Genomic DNA, 17,407 nt, shown 5'->3' with positions numbered 1-17,407 from the left:
TTGAAACGCCCCAAAAATGGATGAAACCCACCAAAACTTGGCTTGAACCCACCAAAACTTGGCCTAAAGCCACCCAAAATCGCTCCAAACCCAACAGAATGGTCTTGAACCCACCAAAAATTGGCTTAAAACCACCAAAAATGGATGAAACCCAAGAAAAAGGTCTTGAAACCATCAAAAATTGGTTTGAAACCACGAAAAATTGGTGTAACTCAACAGAAAGGGCTTAAAACCACCAAAAATGGGCTTAAAACCACCAAAAATGGATGAAACCCACCAAAACTTGGCTTGAACCCACCCAAACTTGGCCTAAACCCACCCAAAATCGCTCCAAACCCAACAGAAAGGTCCTGAACCCACCCAAAATAGGCTTAAAACCACCAAAAATGGCTCTAAACCCAACAGAACGGTCTTGAAACCACCAAAAATGGATGAAACCCAAGAGAAAGGTCTTGAAACCACCAAAAATTGCCTTGAAACCCCCAAAAATGGATGAAACCCACCCAAACTTGGCCTAAACCCACCCAAAATCGCTCCAAACCCAACAGAAAGGCCTTGAACCCACCGAAAATTGGTTTGAAACCACCAAAAATTGGCTTGAGACCACCACATTTGGTATAAACCACCAAGAATTGGTTGCTGCCCAATAGAAAGGTCTTGAAACCACCAAAAATTGGTTTGAAACCACCAAAAATCGGTGTAAACCCAACAGAAAGGTCTTGAAACCACCAAAAATCGCCTTGAACCCACCCAAACTTGGCCTAAAGCCACCCAAAATCGCTCCAAACCCAACAGAAAGGTCCTGAACCCACCCAAAATTGGCTTAAAACCACCAAAAATGGATGAAACCCAAGAGAAAGGTCTTGAAACCATCAAAAATTGCCTTGAAACCACCAAAAATGGATGAAACCCACCAAAACTTGGCTTGAACCCACCAAAACTTGGCCTAAACCCATCCAAAATTGCTCTAAACCCAACAGAAAGGTCTTGAAACCACCCAAAATTGGCTTAAAACCACCAAAAATGGCTCCAAACCCAACAGAACGGTCTTGAAACCACCAAAAATTGGTTTGAAACCACCAAAAATCGGTGTAAACTCAACAGAAAGGTCTTGAAACCACCAAAAATCGCCTTGAACCCACCCAAACTTGGCCTAAACCCACCCAAAATCGCTCCAAACCCAACAGAAAGGTCTTGAAACCACCAAAAATTGGCTTAAAACCACCAAAAATTGGCTTGAGACCACCAAAAATTGGTATAAACCACCAAGAATTGGTTGCTGCCCAATAGAAAGGTTTTGAAACCACCAAAAATTGGTTTGAAACCACCAAAAATCGGTGTAAACTCAACAGAAAGGACTTGAACCCACCAAAAATCGCCTTGAACCCACCCAAACTTGGCCTAAAGCCACCCAAAATCGCTCCAAACCCAACAGAAAGGTCCTGAACCCACCCAAAATTGGCTTAAAACCACCAAAAAATGGATGAAACCCAAGAGAAAGGTCTTGAAACCATCAAAAATTGCCTTGAAACCACCAAAAATGGATGAAACCCACCCAAAATTGGCTTGAACCCACCAAAACTTGGCCTAAACCCATCCAAAATTGCTCTAAACCCAACAGAAAGGTCCTGAAACCACCCAAAATTGGCTAAAAACCACCAAAAATGGCTCCAAACCCAACAGATCGGTCTTGAAACCACCAAAAATTGGTTTGAAACCACCAAAAATCGGTGTAAACTCAACAGAAAGGTCTTGAAACCACCAAAACTTGGCTTGAACCCACCCAAACTTGGCCTAAAGCCACCCAAAATCGCTCCAAACCCAACAGAAAGGTCCTGAACCCACCCAAAATTGGCTTAAAACCACGAAAAATGGATGAAACCCAAGAGAAAGGTCTTGAAACCATCAAAAATTGCCTTGAAACCACCAAAAATGGATGAAACCCACCAAAACTTGGCTTGAACCCACCCAAACTTGGCCTAAACCCATCCAAAATTGCTCTAAACCCAACAGAAAGGTCTTGAACCCACCCAAAATTGGCTTAAAACCACCAAAAATGGCTCCAAACCCAACAGAACGGTCTTGAAACCACCAAAAATTGGTTTGAAACCACCAAAAATCGGTGTAAACTCAACAGAAAGGTCTTGAAACCACCAAAACTTGGCTTGAACCCACCCAAACTTGGCCTAAACCCACCCAAAATCGCTCCAAACCCAACAGAAAGGTCTTGAACCCACCAAAAATTGGCTTGAGACCACCAAAAATTGGTATAAACCACCAAGAATTGGTTGCTGCCCAACAGAAAGGTCTTGAAACCACCAAAAATTGGTTTGAAACCACCCAAAATCGGTGTAAACCCAACAGAAAGGTCTTGAAACCACCCAAAATTGGCTTAAAACCACCAAAAATGGCTCTAAACCCAACAGAAATTCTTGAAACCATCAAAAATTGCCTTGAAACGCCCCAAAAATGGATGAAACCCACCAAAACTTGGCTTGAACCCACCAAAACTTGGCCTAAACCCACCCAAAATCGCTCCAAACCCAACAGAAAGGTCCTGAACCCACCCAAAATTGGCTTAAAACCACCAAAAATGGATGAAACCCAAGAGAAAGGTCTTGAAACCATCAAAAATTGCCTTGAAACGCCCCAAAAATGGATGAAACTCACCAAAACTTGGCTTGAACCCACCAAAACTTGGCCTAAAGCCACCCAAAATCGCTCCAAACCCAACAGAAAGGTCCTGAACCCACCCAAAATTGGTTTGAAACCACCAAAAATGGATGAAACCCAAGAGAAAGGTCTTGAAACCACCAAAAATTGCCTTGAAACCCCCAAAAATGGATGAAACCCACCCAAACTTGGCCTAAACCCACCCAAAATCGCTCCAAACCCAACAGAAAGGTCTTGAACCCACCGAAAATTGGTTTGAAACCACCAAAAATTGGCTTGAGACCACCAAAAATTGGTATAAACCACCAAGAATTGGTTGCTGCCCAATAGAAAGGTTTTGAAACCACCAAAAATTGGTTTGAAACCACCAAAAATCGGTGTAAACTCAACAGAAAGGTCTTGAAACCACCAAAACTTGGCTTGAACCCACCCAAACTTGGCCTAAAGCCACCCAAAATCGCTCCAAACCCAACAGAAAGGTCCTGAACCCACCCAAAATTGGCTTAAAACCACCAAAAATGGATGAAACCCAAGAGAAAGGTCTTGAAACCATCAAAAATTGCCTTGAAACGCCCCAAAAATGGATGAAACCCACCAAAACTTGGCTTGAACCCACCCAAACTTGGCCTAAAGCCACCCAAAATCGCTCCAAACCCAACAGAAAGGTCCTGAACCCACCCAAAATTGGCTTAAAACCACCAAAAATGGATGAAACCCAAGAGAAAGGTCTTGAAACCACCAAAAATTGCCTTGAAACCACCAAAAATGGATGAAACCCACCCAAACTTGGCCTAAACCCACCCAAAATCGCTCCAAACCCAGCAGAAAGGTCTTGAACCCACCCAAAACTCCACCCCCACCCCAACCCGACCCCGAATCCCCAAAAACCGGCGGAAAAAAAAAAAAAACGACGGCGAAAATTTCGGAACCGTCCCGGAAACGCCCAAAAAGGGCCCCGAAAGACGAGAGAAGGTCCCGGAAGCGGCGGAATTCGGCGGCGCCGGCGGCGTCCGGGATGATTTTGGGATGATTTTTGGGATGATTTTGGGGAGTTTTGGGGGTGGATTTTGGGGGAGGGGCGGCGCGGCCGCCGCCCATTTTAGTAGAGAATAAAAATTTGGGGAGTTTTCCAATCATTTGGGGTTTTTTGGGCGGGGGGTTGGGTTGAAATTGGGAGGGTTCGGCAAAATTTGAGGGGTTTGGGGTGGTTTGGATGAAAATTTGGAGGTTCTTGGGGTGGTTTTGAGCAAAATCGGAAGTTTTGGGGTGGTTTGGATGAAATTTGGAGGTTCTTGGGGTGGTTTTGATCAAAATTGGAAGTTTTGGGGTGGTTTTGAGCAAAACTGGGAGTTTTGGGGTGGTTTGGATGAAATTTGGAGGTTCTTGGGGTGGATTTGACCAAAATTGGAAGTTTTGGGGTGGTTTTGACCAAAATTGGAAGTTTTGGGGTGGTTTGGATGAAATTTGGAGGTTCTTGGGGGGGGGTTGACCAAAATTGGGAGTTTTGGGTTGGTTTGGATGAAATTTGGCGGTTCTTGGGGTGGTTTTGACCAAAATTGGAAGTTTTGGGGTGGTTTGGATGAAAATTTGGAGGTTCTTGGGGTGGTTTTGACCAAAATTGGAAGTTTTGGGATGGTTTGGATGAAAATTTGAGGTTCTTTGGGTGGTTTTGACCTAAATTGGAAGTTTTGGGGTAGTTTGGATGAAATTTGGAGGTTCTTGGGGTGGTTTTGATCAAAATTGGAAGTTTTGGGGGGGTTTTGAGCAACACTGGGAGTTTTGGGGTGGTTTGGATGAAATTTGGAGGTTCTTGGGGTGGATTTGACCAAAATTGGAAGTTTTGGGGTGTTTTTGTCCAAAATTGGAAGTTTTGGGGTGGTTTGGATGAAATTTGGAGGTTCTTGGGGGGGGTTGACCAAAATTGGGAGTTTTGGGTTGGTTTGGATGAAATTTGGCGGTTCTTGGGGTGGTTTTGACCAAAATTGGAAGTTTTGGGGTGGTTTGGATGAAAATTTGGAGGTTCTTTGGGTGGTTTTGACCAAAATTGGAAGTTTTGGGATGGTTTGGATGAAAATTTGAGGTTCTTTGGGTGGTTTTGACCTAAATTGGAAGTTTTGGGGTAGTTTGGATGAAATTTGGAGGTTCTTGGGGTGGTTTTGATCAAAATTGGAAGTTTTGGGGTGGTTTTGAGCAACACTGGGAGTTTTGGGGTGGTTTGGATGAAATTTGGAGGTTCTTGGGGTGGATTTGACCAAAATTGGAAGTTTTGGGGTGTTTTTGTCCAAAATTGGAAGTTTTGGGGTGGTTTGGATGAAATTTGGAGGTTCTTGGGGGGGGGGTTGACCAAAATTGGGAGTTTTGGGTTGGTTTGGATGAAATTTGGAGGTTCTTGGGGTGGTTTTGACCAAAATTGGAAGTTTTGGGGTGGTTTGGATGAAATTTGGAGGTTTGTGGGGTGGTTTTGACCAAAATTGGAAGTTTTGGGATGGTTTGGATGAAAATTTGGAGGTTCTTGGGGTGGTTTTGACCAAAATTGGAAGTTTTGGGATGGTTTGGATGAAAATTTGAGGTTCTTGGGGTGGTTTTGACCAAAATTGGAAGTTTTGGGGTGGTTTGGATGGAATTTTGAGGGTTTTGGGGTGGTTTTGACCAAAATTGGAAGTTTTGGGTCGGTTTGGATGAAAATTTGAGGTTCTTGGGGTGGTTTTGACCAAAATTGGAAGTTTTGGGGTGGTTTTGACCAAAATCTGAAGTTTTGGGGTGGTTTGGATGAAGATTTGAGGTTTTTGGGGTGGTTTTGATCAAAATTCGAAGTCTTGGGGTGGTTTTGAGCAAAATTGGGAATTTTGGGTTGGTTTGGATGAAATTTTGAGGTTCGTGGGGTGGTTTTGACCAAAATTGGAAGTTTTGGGGTGGTTTGGATGAAATTTGGAGGTTCTTGGGGTGGTTTTGTCCAAAATTGGAAGTTTTGGGGTGGTTTGGATGAAAATTTGAGGTTCGTGGGGTGGTTTTGACCAAAATTGGAAGTTTTGGGATGGTTTTGACCAAAATTTTGAGGTTCTTGGGGTGGTTTTGACCAAAATTGGAGGAGTCTGGGTTGGTTTCACCAAAATCTGGTGGTTTGACCCAAATTTGAGGTTTTGGGATGGTTTTTGATGAAAATTTGAGGGGTTTGAGGTGGTTTTGACCAAAATTTGAAGTTGTTGGGCAAAATCTGAAGATTTGGGATGGTTTTGACCAAAATCTGAGGATTTGGGATGGTTTTGACCAAAATCTGAGCGATTTGGGTGGTTTTGACAAAAATTCCAAGTTTTGGGGTGCTTTTGACCCAAATTTGAGGTGGCTGGGATGGTTTTGACCAAAATTTGAAGGTTTTGACCAAATTTGAATGTTTGGGATGGTTTGGGGCAAAAATTGAGGTTTTGGACCAAATTTGAGCATTTTGGGGTGGTTTTGCCCAAAATTTGAGGGTTTTGACCCAAAATTTGAGGGGTTTCAGGTGGTTTTGATGAAAATTTGAGGATTTGGGGGGGTTTTGACCCAAATTGGAAGTTTTGGGGTGGTTTGGATGAAAATTTGAGGTTCTTGGTTGGGGGTTGACCAAAATATGAGGGTTTGGGGGGGATTTGGACCAAAATTTGCTGGGTTTGACCCAAATTTGAGGATTTCGGGTGGTTTTGACCCAAATTAGGATTTTCAGGTGGTTTTGACCCAAATTTGGTGGGTTTGATCCAAAATTGAAGGGTTTGGGGGGGGTTAGTTCCAAATTTGAGGGGTTTGACCCAAATTTGAGGTTCTTGGGGTGGTTTTAACCAAAATGTGGTGGTTTTGACCAAAATTCGACAGTTTGAGGCTGGGTTTGCCCAAAAATTGAAGTTTTGGGGTGGTTCTGACCCAAATTTGAGGGATTTGTGATTTTTGAACCAAAATTTGATGTTTTAAAACCAAAATTTGGGGCTCTTGGGGGGTTTGAACCAGAAATTGAAGATTTTGAGGGGTTTTGAACCAAAATTTGATTGTTTTACCCCAAAATTCGAATCTGGTTGGGTTTAACCAAACTTTGAGAAATTTGGTTTTAATCAAAATTCGATTTTTTGGACCCAAAATCGGCGACTTTGGGGGATTTTTGACCAAAGTTTGAAGGTTTTGAGGCTTTTAAACCAAAATTTGACTTTTTGGACCCAAAGTTGGAATTTGTTGCTTTTTTTACCCAAAATTTGAAGGATTTTTTGAAAATAAAAATCAGATTTTTTAACCCCAACATTTGAGATTTTTGGGGGGATTTTTTAACCAAAATTTGAAGATTTTGGTGGATTTTTAAACCAATACTTGACGGTTTTAACCCAAAATTGGAATCTCCGTTTTTCTTAAAAATTTGAGGGATTTTTTTAACCAAAATTTGAGGGTTTTACCCCAATATTTGAGGGGTTTGGGGGTTTTTAACCAAAGTTTGAGAGTTTTACCCCAATATTTGAAGTATTTGGGATTTTTTTAAACCAAAATTTGAGAGTTTTACCCCAATATTTGAAGTATTTGGGATTTTTTTAACCAAAATTTGATGGTTTTTACCCAAAAATTGAATTTATTACTTTGGATTTTTCCTAAAATTTAAGAAATTCGGTTTTTATTCAAAATCATCATTTTTGAACCCAAAATTTGAGCGTTTGGGGGGTTTTGAACCAAAATTTGAAAGCTTGGCTGGATTTTTTGCACTAAAATTGGAGGTTTTTAACCCAAAATTGGAATTTGTTTCACTTTTTCAACGAATATTGGAGCAATTTGGGTTTTAACCAAAATTCGATTTTTTGACCCCAAAATTTGAGGATTTGGGGATTTTTTTATCCAAAATGTGAAGATTTTGGTGGGTTTTTAACCAATATTTGATGGGTTTAACCCAAAATTGGATTTAATTTCATTTTTTTAAAGACCAAAATTGGAGCAATTTGGGTTTTAACCAAAATTTGATTTTTTGACCCCAAAATTTGAGATTTTGGAGATTTTTTTAAACCAAAATGTGAAGATTTGGATGGATTTTTTTTAACCAAAATCGGGCGGTTTTAACCCAAAATTGGGATCGGTTTCTCTTTTTTGAAACCCGAATTTTCAGGGAGTTTTTTAACCCAAAATTGGAATTTTTGACCCCAAAATTTTTTCACCAAAATTGGAAATTTTTTTTACCCCAAAAGTTGCGATTTTTGGGGGTTTTTTACCAAAATGGGAAGGGTTGGAATCAGAGCTGGGACTGGCGGGGTTGGAGGGAAAGGTGGGGGGATACTGGGAGCACTGGGAGGGTGATACTGGGAGCACTGGGATGGGGTTACTGGGAGCACTGGGAGCACTGGGATTGGGTCACTGGGGATACTGGGAGCACTGGGGAACACTGGGATGAGGTTACTGGGAGCACTGGGAGCACTGGGATGGGGTTACTGGGGATACTGGGAGCACTGGGAGCACTGGGAGGGGGATACTGGGAGCACTGGGATGGGGTTACTGGGGATACTGGGAGCACTGGGAGCACTGGGAGGGGGTTACTGGGAGCACTGGGATGGGGATACTGGGAGCACTGGGAGCACTGGGAGCACTGAGATGGGGATACTGGGGATACTGGGAGCACTGGGATAGCGTTACTGGGAGCACTGGGAGCACTGGGATGGGGTCACTGGGGATACTGGGAGCACTGGGAAGGGTATACTGGGAGCACTGGGAGCACTGGGACAGGGTTACTGGGTGCACTGGGATGGGGATACTGGGAGCACTGGGAACACTGGGATGAGGTTACTGGGAGCACTGGGAGCACTGGGAGGGGGATACTGGGAGCACTGGGAGCACTGGGAACACTGGGATGAGGTTACTGGGAGCACTGGGAGCACTGGGAGGGGGATACTGGGAGCACTGGGATGGGGTTACTGGGGATACTGGGAGCAGTGGGAGCACTGGGAGGGGGATACTGGGAGCACTGGGATGGGGTTACGGGGAACACTGGGAGCACTGAGAGGGGGATACTGGGAGCACTGGGAGGGGGTTACTGGGAGCACTGGGAACACTGGGAGCACTGGGATGGGGATACTGGGAGAACTGGAACGGGCGTACTGGGAGCACTGGGGTTACTGGGAGAACTGGGAGCACTGGGATGGGTGTACTGGGAGCACTGGGAGGGGTATACTGGGAGCACTGGGAGCACTGGGAGGGGGATACTGGGAGCACTGGGAGCACTGGGATGGGGTCACTGGGGATACTGGGAGCACTAGGATGGGGATACTGGGAGCACTGGGAGCATTGGGAGGGGGATACTGGGGATACTGGGTGCACTGGGATGGGGATACTGGGGATACTGGGAGCACTGGGAGGGGGTTACTGGGAGCACTGGGAGCACTGGGATGGGGTTACTGGGCATACTGGGAGCACTGGGCATACTGGGAGCACTGGGAGGGGGTTACTGGGGAAACTGGGAGCACTGGGATGGGGATACTGGGGGTTACTGGGGATACTGGGAGTTACTGGGAGCCCTGGGAGAGGGATACTGGGATGGGGGCACTGGTAGTTACTGGGGAAACTGGGAGCACTGGGAGGGGGATACTGGGAGCACTGGGGATACTGCAAGTACTGGGATGGGGTTACTGGGGATACTGGGAGCACTGGGAGGGGGTTACTGGGAGCACTGGGAGCACTGGGATGGGGTTACTGGGCATACTGGGAGCACTGGGAATACTGGGAGCACTGGGAGGGGGTTACTGGGGAAACTGGGAGCACTGGGATGGGGATACTGGGGGTTACTGGGGATACTGGGAGTTACTGGGAGCCCTGGGAGAGGGATACTGGGATGGGGGCACTGGTAGTTACTGGGGAAACTGGGAGCACTGGGAGGGGGATACTGGGAGCACTGGGGATACTGCAAGTACTGGGATGGGGTTACTGGGGATACTGGGAGCACTGGGAGGGGGTTACTGGGAGCACTGGGAGCACTGGGATGGGGTTACTGGGCATACTGGGAGCACTGGGAATACTGGGAGCACTGGGAGGGGGTTACTGGGGAAACTGGGAGCACTGGGATGGGGATACTGGGGGTTACTGGGGATACTGGGAGTTACTGGGAGCCCTGGGAGAGGGATACTGGGATGGGGGCACTGGTAGTTACTGGGGAAACTGGGAGCACTGGGAGGGGGATACTGGGAGCACTGGGGATACTGCAAGTACTGGGATGGGGTTACTGGGGATACTGGGAGCACTGGGAGGGGGTTACTGGGAGCACTGGGAGCACTGGGAGGGGGTTACTGGGGATACTGGCAGCACTGGGAGCACTGGGGAAACTGGGAGCCCTGGGAGTGCTGGGCTGTATGTAGGGCATACTGGGAGCACTGGTCGAGGTTACTGGGCATACTGGGAGCACTGGGATGGGGTTACTGGGGATACTGGGAGCACTGGGGTGGCAGTTACTGGGGATACTGGGAGCACTGGGGGTGGCAGTTACTGGGGATACTGGGAGCACTGGGATGGGGTTACTGGGGATACTGGGAGCACTGGGCTGACAGTTGCTGGGGATACTGGGAGCACTGGGGTGGCAGTTACTGGGGATACTGGGAGCACTGGGGTGGGGTTACTGGGGATATTGGGAGCTTCCGAGGGGCACTGGGATGTTTAACTGGGGGAACTGGGAGCATTGGGAGGCACTGGGGGATACTGGGAGTGAACTGGGATTTGCTGGGAGCTACTGGGAGCTACTGGAGTGAACTGGGAGCTACTGGGAGCGAACTGGGATTTACTGGGAGCTACTGGGAGCTACTGGGAGTGAACTGGGAGTTACCGGGGCCACTGGAGTGAACTTGGAGCTACTGGGAGCGAACTGGGATTTACTGGGGGCTACTGGGAGGTGCTGGGAGCGCCCTGGGATTTACTGGGGGCTACTGGGAATGAACTGGGAGTTACTGGGAGCTACTGGGCGCCACCAGGGGGCGCCACCACCTTCCCCGCGGCCGCTGAGGGGAGGGCGGAAGCGCCTTTTCCCGCCTCACGAGGGGGGGGGCGGGACTTCTGCCCGCATTGACCAATAGGAGCTGCCGTTCCCGCCGTTCCGGGCGCTGATTGGTCGAGGCTGCGGCACTCAGCCAATCAGAACGCGAGGGGGGCGTGGTTTCTGCGAGCGGCGGGAATGGCGGGCGCGCTCAGCGCTGAGGCGGCGCGGGAGATCCGCCGTGAGTTGGGGCTTTAATGGCGTTTAGCGGGGTTTAAACCGGGCTTAAAAGGCTTTAATGAGGGCTGGAAGGGGGCACGGGGACCCTGAGAGCTCGAGGAGCCTCCCCCGCGCTGGGGCGTCCTCAGGCGGCCCCGCGGTCCCCTCAGGTTTTCTGTCCCTCAGGCCGCCATGGGCTCCCAATTCCCCTCACAGGGGTTTAAATCCTCACTCTGGGTTCGGGGGGGGTCTTCAAATCCTCCTGGGAGTCCTCAAACCCCTCATAGGGAGTCAAATTCCCTCTCACGGGCTCAAATAACCCCAGAGGCACTCAAAATATGCAACACCCCCCCCAGTCCCCAGATTCTCCATTTTTTTCCCCAGAAGATCAAATCCCTCCCTCCCCCGGGGCTCCTCAGCCCCCCCAGGGGCGCAAATTCCCCCTCACGGGGGGGTCCCTTAAATTTTCCCCCCTCAGAAGATCGAAACCCCCCAGGGATCCCTCAAGCCCCTCCAGAGGGGCTCAAATCCCCCCCAAATTCTCCTTTTTCCCCGCAAAAGATCGAATTCCCCCCAAATTTTAAGCCAAGGGAGTTTAAATCCCCCCAGTTTTCCCCTCAAATTCCCCCCTTCAGGTTCTCCCTCAATTTTTTCATCTCAAATTCATCCCAAATTCTCCCTCAGCCCCTTCCCCATATCCTGATCTCCTCCAAATCCCCCCGAATTCCTCCCATCCCGCTCTTTTTGAGTCCCTCAGGGATTCCCTGGATCCTTGAGGGAATTCCCTGGATCCTTAAAGGGATCCTCCAGCTCCTGGGAGGGTTCTTGGATCCTTAAAGGGATTCCCTGGATCCTTTTGGGAATTCTCTGGATCCCTGGGGGGATTCCCTGGATCCTTAAGGGGTTTTTTGGGTCCTTAAGGGGATTCCCTGGATCCTTTTAGGAATTCCCTGGATCCTTTTAGGAATTCTCTGGATCCTTGAGGGAATTCCCTGGATCCCTGGGGGATTTCCTGGATCCTTAAAGGGATTCCCTGGATCTTTAAAGGGATTCCCTGGATCCTTTTGGGAATTCCCTGGATCCTTTTGGGATTTTCTGGATCCTTGGAGGGATTCCCTGGATCCTTTTAGGAATTCTCTGGATCCTTTTGGGGATTCCCTGAATCCCTGGGGGATTTCCTGGATCCTTGGAGGGATTCCCTGGATCTTTGGGGAACTCCTTGGATCCTTGGGGGGATTCCCTGAATCCTTGGGGGAATTCCCGGGATGCTCAGGAGGCTTCTGGCACCCTTGGGAAGATCCCCTGGCTCCCTAGGAGGATTCCCTGGATCCTTCAGGAAAGTTCTTGGACCCTTGGGGGAATCCTCTGGATCCTTGTGAGAATTCCTCGGATCTTTGGCGGGATTCCCTGGATCCTTCAGGAAAGTTCTTGGATCCCTGAGGGGATTCCCTGGATCCCTGGGGTGATTCCCTGGATCCCTGGGGGATTCGCTGGATCCTTGGAGGGATTCCCTGGATCCTTTTAGGAATTCTCTGGATCCTTTTGGGGAACTTCCTGGATCCCTGGGGGATTTCCTGGATCTTTAAAGGGATCCCCTGGATCTTTGGGGAACTCCTTGGATCCTTGGGGGGATTCCCTGGGATCCTTGGGATGATTCCCTGGATCCTTGTGGGAATTCCCTGGATCCCTGGGGCGATTCCTTGGATCCCTGAGGAGATTCCTGGGATCCTCGTGATGATTCCCTGGATCCTTGGGGAATCCTTGGATTCTTGGGGGAATTCCCAGGATGCTCAGGAGGCTCCTGGCACCCTTGGGAAGATCCCCTGGCTCCCTGGGAGGATTCCCTGGATCCTTCAGGAAAGTTCTTGGACCCTTGGGGGAATCCTCTGGATCCTTGTGAGAATTCCTCGGATCTTTGGCGGGATTCCCTGGATCCCAGCCCCAATCCCCCCTCATCCCTAATCCCTCTTTCCACCACCACCACCAGAAACCACAACACACCCACCAAGAAATTCCCAATTTCCCCCAGCTCTCACTTCTCCCTTCCCCCCCTCATCCCAGAACTCCAAAAATCCAAGGAAAAATCCCGGCGCCTCGGCAACGCCGCCGACCAAGCCCGCCGCCTGCAACCGCCTGGGCGAGCTTTTGGCTTCTCACGGTGAGTCCCGAATCCCTGAAATCCTTGGGGAAAAGCCCTCTGGAATGTTCCTGGAACGCTCCCCCGTCTCCAGGGCGCTACGAGGAGGCTCTGGAGGAGCACCGGGAAGAGCTGAGGCTGCTGGAAGGCGCCGGGGATCCCTTGGGATGCGCCGTGGCCCACCGGAAAATCGGGGAGCGCCTGGCCGAGCTGCGCAGCTTCCAGGCGGCCCTCAAGGTGAGGGGGGAGGGGGGAGGAAAGGGATTTGGGGGGGATTTTGGGAAGCTGGGAGAAGTTTGGAGAGGTTGGGAGTGGGGTTGGGGGGAGGGTGGGAAAAAGTTGGAGGGGCTGGGAGGGGATTTGGGGGAACTGGGAGGGGGTTTGGGGGGGACTGGGAGGGGATTTGGGGGATTGGGAATGGATTTGGGAACTTGGATGGGATTTGGGAAGTCTGGGATGGGGTTTGGGGGGACTGGGAGGGGATTTGGGGGAACTGGGAGGGGGATTTGGGGGACTGGGAATGGATTTGGGGGACTGGGAGGGGATTTGGGGGATTGGGAATGGATTTGGGGGATTGGGAATGGATTTGGAACTTGGATGGGATTTGGGAAGTCTGGGATGGGGTTTGGGGGGACTGGGAGGGGATTTGGGGGGACTGGGAATGGATTTGGGGGGACTGGGATGGGGATTTGGGGGAACTGGGAGGGGATTTGGGGACTGGGAATGGATTTGGGGAAACTGGGAGGGGATTTGGGGGGACTGGGAATGGATTTGGGGGGACTGGGAGGGGATTTGGGGGAACTGGGGAGGGGATTTGGGGGGGACTGGGAATGGATTTGGGGGGACTGGGATGGGATTTGGGGGGAACTGGGAGGGAGGTTTGGGGGGACTGGGAGGGATTTGGGGAACTGGGAATGGATTTGGGGGGACTGGGATGGGGATTTGGGGAACTGGGAGGGGATTTGGGGGACTGGGAATGGATTTGGGGAAACTGGGAGGGGATTTGGGGGGACTGGGAATGGATTTGGGGAAACTGGGAATGGGATTTGGGGGGACTGGGAATGGATTTGGGGGGACTGGGAGGGGATTTGGGGGACCTGGGAAGGATTTGGGGGGACTGGGAATGGATTGTGGGGGACTGGGAATGGATTTGGGGGGACTGGGATGGGATTTGGGGGAACTGGAGGGGATTTGGGGGACCTGGGAATGGATTTGGGGGACTGGGAATGGATTTGGGGGGACTGGGAGGGGATTTGGGGGAACTGGGAATGGATTTGGGGGGACCTGGGGGAATGGATTTGGGGGGACTGGGAATGGATTTGGGGGGACTGGGAGGGGATTTGGGGGACCTGGGGAATGGATTTGGGGGGACTGGGAATGGATTTGGGGGGACTGGGAGGGGATTTGGGGGAACTGGGAGGAGGTTTGGGGGGACTGGGAGAGGATTTTGGGGGGACTCGGGAATGGATTTGGGGGGACTGGGAGGGGATTTGGGGGGACTGGGAATGGATTTGGGGGACCTGGGAATGGATTTGGGGGGACTGGGAATGGATTTGGGGGGACTGGGAATGGATTTGGGGGAACTGGGAGGGGATTTGGGGGACCTGGGAGGAGGTTTGGGGGGACTGGGAGAGGATTTTGGGGGACTGGGAGGGGATTTGGGGGGACTGGGAATGGATTTGGGGGGACTGGGATGGGGATTTGGGGAACTGGGAGGGGATTTGGGGGAACTGGGAATGGATTTGGGGGGACTGGGATGGGGATTTGGGGGAACTGGGAGGGGATTTGGGGAACTGGGAATGGATTTGGGGGGACTGGGATGGGGATTTGGGGGAACTGGGGAGGGGATTTGGGGGACTGGGAATGGATTTGGGGGGGACTGGGAGGGGATTTGGGGGGACTGGGAATGGATTTTGGGGGGAGCTGGGAATGGATTTGGGGGGACTGGGAGGGGATTTGGGGGAACTGGGAATGGATTTGGGGGGGACTGGGATGGGGATTTGGGGGAACTGGGAGGGGATTTGGGGGACTGGGAGGGGGATTTGGGGAAACTGGGAATGGATTTGGGGGGACTGGGAATGGATTTGGGGAAACTGGGAATGGATTTTGGGGGGACTGGGAGGGGATTTGGGGGGACTGGGAATGGATTTTGGGGGCTGAGAAGGGATTTGGGGGACTGGGAATGGATTTGGGGGAACTGGGAGGGGATTTGGGGGACTGGGAACGGATTTGGGGGGGACTGGGAGGGGATTTGGGGGACCTGGGAATGGATTTGGGGGATTGGGAATGGATTTGGGAACTTGGATGGGATTTGGGAAGTCTGGGATGGGGTTTGGGGAAACTGGGAATGGATTTGGGGGGACTGGGAATGGATTTTGGGGGCTGGGAAGGGATTTGGGGGACTGGGATTGGATCTGGGGAAGTCTGGGATGGGGTTTGGGGGCCTGGGGAGAGGATTTTGGGATCAGGGATTGGATTTTGGGGAGTCTGGGACTGGATTTGGGGTTTTGGGGATTTGTTTTGGGGAGTCTGGGATTGGATTTGGGAACCTGGGATTGGATTTTGGGAACCTGGGACTGGATTTGGGAACCTGGGATTGGATTTGGAACCTGGATTGGATTTTGGGAACCTGGGACTGGATTTGGGAACCTGGGATTGGATTTTGGGAACCTGGGACTGGATTTGGGAACCTGGGACTGGATTTTGGGAACCTGGGACTGGATTTGGGAACCTGGGGACTGGATTTTGGGAACCTGGACCTGGATTTGGGAACCTGGGACTGGATTTTGGGAACCTGGGATTGGATTTGGGAACCTGGGACTGGATTTTGGGAACCTGGGATTGGATTTGGGAACCTGGGATTGGATTTGGGAACCTGGATGATTGGGACCTGGGATGGACCTGGATTGGATTGGGAACCTGGGACTGGATTTGGGAACCTGGGATTGGATTTGGGAACCTGGGATTGGATTTTGGGAACCTGGGATTGGATTGGGAACCTGGGACTGGATTTTGGGAACCTGGGATTGGATTTGGGAACCTGGGACTGGATTTTGGGAACCTGGGATTGGATTTGGGAACCTGGGACTGGATTTTGGGATCCTGGGACTGGATTTTGGGAACCTGGGATTGGATTTTGGGAACCTGGGATTGGATTTGGGAACCTGGGATTGGATTTGGGAACCTGGGATTGGATTTGGGAACCTGGGACTGGATTTGGGAACCTGACTGGTGGACCTGGATTGATTTGGGAACCTGGGACTTGGATTTGGGAACCTGGGACTGGATTTTGGGAACCTGGGACTGGATTTGGGAACCTGGGATTGGATTTGGGAACCTGGGACTGGATTTTGGGAACCTGGGATTGGATTTGGAACCTGGGATTGGATTTTAGGGAGTCTGGGATTGGATTTTGGGAACCTGGGACTGGATTTGGGAACCTGGGATTGGATTTGGGAACCTGGGACTGGATTTTGGGAACCTGGGACTGGATTTTGGGAACCTGGGACTGGATTTGGGAACCTGGGATTGGATTTTAGGGAGTCTGGGATTGGATTTTGGGAACCTGGGACTGGATTTGGGAACCTGGGACTGGATTTGGGAACCTGGGACTGGATTTTGGGATCCTGGATTGGATTTGGAACCTGGGATTGATTTTGGGAACCTGGGATTGGATTTGGGACCTGGGATTGGATTTTGGGAACCTGGGACTGGATTTGGGAACCTGGGACTGGATTTTGGGAAGCTGGGACTGGATTTTGGGAACCTGGGACTGGATTTGGGAACCTGGGACTGGATTTTGGGATCCTGGGATTGGATTGGGAACCTGGGACTGGATTTGGGAACCTGGGATTGGATTTGGGAACCTGGGACTGGATTTTGGGAACCTGGGACTGGATTTGGGAACCTGGGATTGGATTTTGGAACCTGGGACTGGATTTGGGAACCTGGGACTGGATTTGGGAACCTGGGATTGGATTTTGGGAACCTGGATTGGATTTTGGGAACCTGGGATTGGATTTGGGAACCTGGGATTGGATTTGGGAACCTGGGACTGGATTTGGGAACCTGGGATTGGATTTTGGGATCCTGGGATTGGATTTGGGAACCTGGGACTGGATTTGGGAACCTGGGATTGGATTTTGGGATCCTGGGACTGGATTTGGGAACCTGGGACTGGATTTTGGGAACCTGGGACTGGATTTGGGAACCTGGGGACTGGATTTGGGAACCTGGGACTGGATTTTGGGATCCGGAATCTCGGTCCCTCAGGATCCCTTCAGAGCCGCCTCCCTGGGCCTCTGCCCCTTCTCCCTGGGGATTCCTGGGCTGGATTCTCCAGCTTTTGCTGGTTGCTGATGGTTTTTCCTCTTTCCCGGCATTTTCCGCCTCTTTCTCCCACTTTTCTGCCCCTTTCCCGACATTTCCCT

The 17,407-nt window shown here is 50.2% G+C and overlaps 1 protein-coding gene and 2 long non-coding RNA genes across 6 annotated transcripts in view; all 3 read left to right on the top strand.

Moving 5' to 3' along the window:
* The first annotated feature begins 16 nt into the window (after positions 1–16).
* LOC125316840 lies at positions 17–2,584 on the top strand. 4 transcript variants are annotated; one of them, XR_007199866.1, is made up of 4 exons: positions 17–449; positions 655–1,191; positions 1,750–2,224; positions 2,369–2,584. It is a non-coding gene; the product is annotated as an uncharacterized LOC125316840 (long non-coding RNA). The 4 variants fall into 4 exon arrangements; XR_007199867.1 differs by lacking the exon at positions 2,369–2,584 and having other exon boundaries at positions 2,018–2,341; XR_007199864.1 differs by lacking the exon at positions 2,369–2,584 and having other exon boundaries at positions 17–409; positions 717–1,191; positions 1,750–1,946.
* Positions 2,585–3,255: 671 nt separating this feature from the next.
* Positions 3,256–3,806, top strand: LOC125316845. The gene is made up of 2 exons (XR_007199871.1): positions 3,256–3,338; positions 3,503–3,806. It is a non-coding gene; the product is annotated as an uncharacterized LOC125316845 (long non-coding RNA).
* A 6,491-nt stretch (positions 3,807–10,297) lies between these two features.
* FOXH1 (forkhead box H1) overlaps positions 10,298–17,407 on the top strand; it is a 23,009-nt gene continuing 15,899 nt past the window's right edge. Inside the window, 3 exon segments of the mRNA XM_048329221.1 lie at positions 10,298–10,862; positions 12,902–12,998; positions 13,072–13,214. Of these exon segments, the coding sequence (XP_048185178.1) occupies positions 10,820–10,862; positions 12,902–12,998; positions 13,072–13,214 (283 nt within the window). The 5' untranslated portion in view covers positions 10,298–10,819.

This window comes from Corvus hawaiiensis, chromosome 26, assembly GCF_020740725.1.
Source record: "Corvus hawaiiensis isolate bCorHaw1 chromosome 26, bCorHaw1.pri.cur, whole genome shotgun sequence".
Lineage (NCBI taxonomy): Eukaryota > Metazoa > Chordata > Aves > Passeriformes > Corvidae > Corvus > Corvus hawaiiensis.
This window is presented reverse-complemented; position numbering and strand designations above follow the sequence as displayed.